Raw genomic sequence first — 4,174 nt, 5'->3', positions numbered from 1 at the left:
CCATGGCTACCCAGGAATGGGTTGCACCTGTGCCCATAGCCACAAGGCCCGAGAAAGGATAGAGGGAGGTAGCTGCCCATTCTGCCTAGGGATCAGGTGGGCAGCCTGCCTTCTGAGGAGCCCATAATGCCCACATCTGGGTTCTGTGCTATTCCGGCCCAGGCACCTTCACCAGGCTCCACCCCTGGCTCTGGATGTGCTGAGATGTGCCCTTGACACCTAGGGACTCTGCCAGTCTCTCCCAAGCTGAAACTGCTGTGATCAGTGTGGTTGGTCACACTAAGCTACCTGGATGTAGCAAGTTCTAGGCCAACCAGGGACACACACAGAAGCCCTGACTCAAAAAAACAAACAAAAAGGCAAACACATACAAAAAGTCCAACATGTGATTGCACCATTCCCGTGATGTAAGACATTCTCACTAGGTAGCCCACGGTGGCCCGAAACCTGCCGTTTTCCCGACTCAGCCTTCCTAGTATTTAGGGATGTGAGGGGTGGATGCAGCTCATGGCAGAGGCGGAGATTAGGCATTGCTCTCCCACACCACACTGGGCACCCCAACTCTAGGCAGTAGGGGTCCCTGCACAGTGCAGGAGCTGCCAGCAGAGTGTGGTGGACAGCACCTGCTTGGACAACCTGGTTGGAGCATGTGAAGCCCCACATGGTGGCATCCTTGGGACATCTGAAAAAGGAATACTTTTGTCATCCCTGAGAGGGGCAGCAAGAAGGTACAGACACTCTTCAGACTTGTACAGTGCTCGGGCACCAGGTCTATATCAGCAAGTGTCATCTCTGTGTTACCAGGAGTGCTCTTCATTCAGATTGTGGGCAGGAGGCCTCAGGCTTCCCTTACAGGCCACTGTGGCTGAGTCTGACTGATTGGTGGGACAGGTGGGACCCTGGTGGGGTGGCTGCAGGCTGTGGCGAGGCTCTCATTGAGTCCCATGAACCCAGATCCACTGGGGTCTCCTCTGGATCTCATGCAGGGCACTGACTTTGCACTATGCTGAGTCAGCTTATGCTCCCTGGAGCCCAGAGGGGTCCCCTGCTCCCACACCCCCTGCTAGGAAGGAGGCTGCATGTGCACTGCAGGAGCTGGGGCCCGGGAAGGGAGGTGAGGGTAGTGTCTCCTCATCCCTTGGCCTGCCCTTCTTCCACCTGCTGAGTGAGGTCACAACAAGCAATGGGCAGGAGCAAGCCTCAGCTTTCTTTCTTTCTTTCTCTTTCTTCATTTTGTTTGGTTTTCAAATGCATGGGCACAGGTCCCCTGCCACAATAGCATCACTGTCCCCAGAGGCAGCAGCCACTGTGCCGACAGGGACAAGGACACAGACTGCTGGGCGCTGGCTGTCACACTGCAGTCCGTGTGGGTGTGCTGGGCTGCTTCAGCCGCAGGGTTCTGCACAGCCAGCCGGCGAAGTCCACTTCCTCCCCCTCAGAGCGCTTGATGAAGGCGTGGTTCTGAAAGATGCAGGGCGTCAGTCACAGCCTGAGACCCAGGCCTGCTCAGGTGGCCTGGCAATCTCTGATCCATCTTGTGACTATGAGAGCCTGGGGCAGGTTTCCCAGGGAGAGGAGGTTGGCCCCTAAAACCCCACTGCTGACTCCTTGGCAGAGGAGACTTAGGTACAAAGGACACAGGAGGCCATGGCAGAGTTACAGGGAGCAAGGGCACCCACCCCATTCCCCTATCTTGGATGTCTACGGTTTTTGTTTGTTTTTTGAGACAGGGTTTCTCTGTGTAGCTCTGGCTGTCCTGGACTCACTCTATAGACCAAGCTGGCCTAGAACTCAGAGATCTGCCTGGCTCTGCCTTCTGAGTGCTGGGGTTAAAGGTGTGCAGTGCACCACACAATTGCTCCTTTTTGAGCAGTGCTCATGTAGCCAAAGCTGGCCTTAAAACTTTAGTCACCCTATAGGTGGAACAACATTATGAACTAACCAGTACCCCAGAGCTCCTGACTCTAGCTGCATATGTATCAAAAGATGGCCTAGTTGGCCATCACTGCAAAGAGAGGCCCATTGGACTTGCAAACTTTATATGCCCCAGTACAGGGGAGCGCCAGGTCCAAAAAGTGGGAGTGGGTGGGTAGGGGAGTGGGGGGGGGGTATGAGGGAACTTTTGGGATAGCATTGGAAATGTAAATGAGGAAAATACCTAATAAAAATATTATTATTAAAAAAAAAACAAAAACAAAAAACTTCTATAGTCAAAGTTGACCCTGACATTTTCATCTTCTTGCCTCACCTCCCAGAGTGCTGGGAAGATGGGTGTGTGCTTAAGCTGGCCTCCTCACTACTGCCATGGCGGGTGTGTATTCCTATGTTCATCTCTGGGCCTCTGGGGTGGAGCAGGGGTGCTCACATCTGTGCCTAGCATGGCTTGCTTTCTTAGGGGCCTAAAAAATAGACAGATGGTGCTTAAACCAAACTCGGTCTGTCCAGGAAGGGGTGTGTGTGTGTGTGTGTGTGTGTGTGTGTGTGTGTGTGTGTGGTGAGTCTCTGGGCTCCGCTGGTCCCACCCTGTGGGTGGAGGGCTCTCGGGGTGCAGGCCTATGAGTGTTTTCATCTCAGACAGTCCCTAGCCTCACAGGTGGCCTAAGCCCTTGATGGCTATGAAGGACATGGCCTCTGAGAAGCGAGAGGTGGCAACTGAAGCACACCCTCACCTCTGCACCACTTCGGGCACCAGATTGCTGAGACTGGCAGCATGAAGATTTTTCCCGTCCATGCAGACAGCCCCAATCCCTGGCCTAGGAGCCACCTCCACTCACCATCAGCAGCTTCAGATCTGCTCGCTCTGCTGGGTTCTTAATGAGACTGGGGGAGGGAGAAGACATGGATGTTACTCAGGAGCCCTGGCTCAGGTGTGTGAGGCATGACTCAACTTGCACCAGGAGCACTGCATTTTTACATTTTGGATGAAAGGGTCTTCTGTATCCCAGGCTGGCCTTGAACTCACTAGCAGATGATGACCTTGTCTTCCAGAATGCTGGTATGTCAGGAGTGCATCTCTAGCCCCTGTATCCCCACAACTCAATTCCTAATGAATTAGTAAACTGAAGGGGAGAAGACCCTGGTGGGAGGCAGATACAAGGTGGCACAGTCCACTACCAAGCAGAGACAGCACCTTGGGGGACACACACATGGCCTGCCTCTGGAGCCCCATGCTCCAGAGGCACAACAGACCAGACGTCAAGGGGCTGGGGAGTCCAGCAGCTCAGCTGCCCCCACACCACCACCAGGCCCATCGTGTGGGAGCGCAGGACACAGCCGGGCCATGCATGGACCCTCAGCACCCAGCTGTGTGATTTTGGGAAATACTCTGACCCCTAACTGCACACCATAGCCCAGAAACCCACAGCTGGAGTGTGAGGCTGCCCCACCCATCCCATGGGCCCATCTCACCATTTATTCACAAACTCCTGGAAGTCTGAGCTGAACACACCACTGGGCAGCTTGGGAGGTGGCTGTGGAGGACAGGGAAGGATCACTTAGGTGGCTGCAGGAATTGCTGGCCACCCCATCATCTGGCCGGGCTCCTCCGGTTCAGCTTTTACCAACACTATCTAGTGGGTGGGGACGCCTGTGGTACAGGGTAAAGCCCTTCCTGTGACGGTGGCTCCAGACTTCCTGGGAGAAGTGCTGGCTGAGCTGGACTATCAATGCCAGGAACAGTGGCAGCCCTGTCCTAGGCCACAAAGCCCATCTTCTGCCAGTGTTCTTCACCCCTGGGCACAACCATGCGCATTCACATGTGACCTTGGCTCCCTCTGGAGACTTGCTTGGATTTGTTGTTGTTCTATTTCTGGCTGCTTTTGAGTCAGGGTCTCACACTGTAGCTAAGACTGTTCTGGAAGCTACTGGGTGTCTCAAGGCAATCCTGCCTCAGCCTTGGACACAAGGGTACTGGGTTCCAATTAGTCTGCCCTAGGAGCCACTTTCTGGGCCTGTGGATGTGAGCCAGCCCCTCACCTCACTGGAGGAGGATTCTAGGCAGGAATTCACTCTCCCATGCCTCCAGCCCTCTTTCTATGAAGCCAGCCACAGTACTGGCCTAGGGTGGCCCTCACTGACCTCCAGCCACAGTACTGGCCTAGGGTGGCCCTCACTGACCTCCAGCCACAGTACTGGCCTAGGGTGGCCCTCACTGACCTCCAGCCACAGTACTGGC

At 54.9% G+C, this 4,174-nt stretch overlaps 1 protein-coding gene across 2 annotated transcripts in view; it reads right to left on the bottom strand.

Moving 5' to 3' along the window:
• Window positions 1-371: 371 nt before the first annotated feature.
• The window catches only part of Map2k2 (mitogen-activated protein kinase kinase 2), an 18,336-nt gene continuing 14,533 nt past the window's right edge, over window positions 372-4,174 (bottom strand). For both annotated transcript variants that reach the window (XM_021174198.2, XM_021174199.2), the window contains exons 9-11: window positions 3,409-3,470; window positions 2,775-2,820; window positions 372-1,461 (exon numbers count right to left, since the gene is read on the bottom strand). In XM_021174198.2, coding sequence (XP_021029857.1) covers window positions 1,351-1,461; window positions 2,775-2,820; window positions 3,409-3,470 — 219 coding nt within the window. In that variant the 3' untranslated portion in view covers window positions 372-1,350. The remainder of the gene's footprint in view (window positions 1,462-2,774; window positions 2,821-3,408; window positions 3,471-4,174) is intronic.

This window comes from Mus caroli, chromosome 10, assembly GCF_900094665.2.
Source record: "Mus caroli chromosome 10, CAROLI_EIJ_v1.1, whole genome shotgun sequence".
NCBI classification, from domain to species: Eukaryota; Metazoa; Chordata; class Mammalia; order Rodentia; family Muridae; genus Mus; species Mus caroli.
Note: the sequence above shows the minus strand (reverse complement) of the source record. Positions and strands in the feature narration are given on the sequence as shown.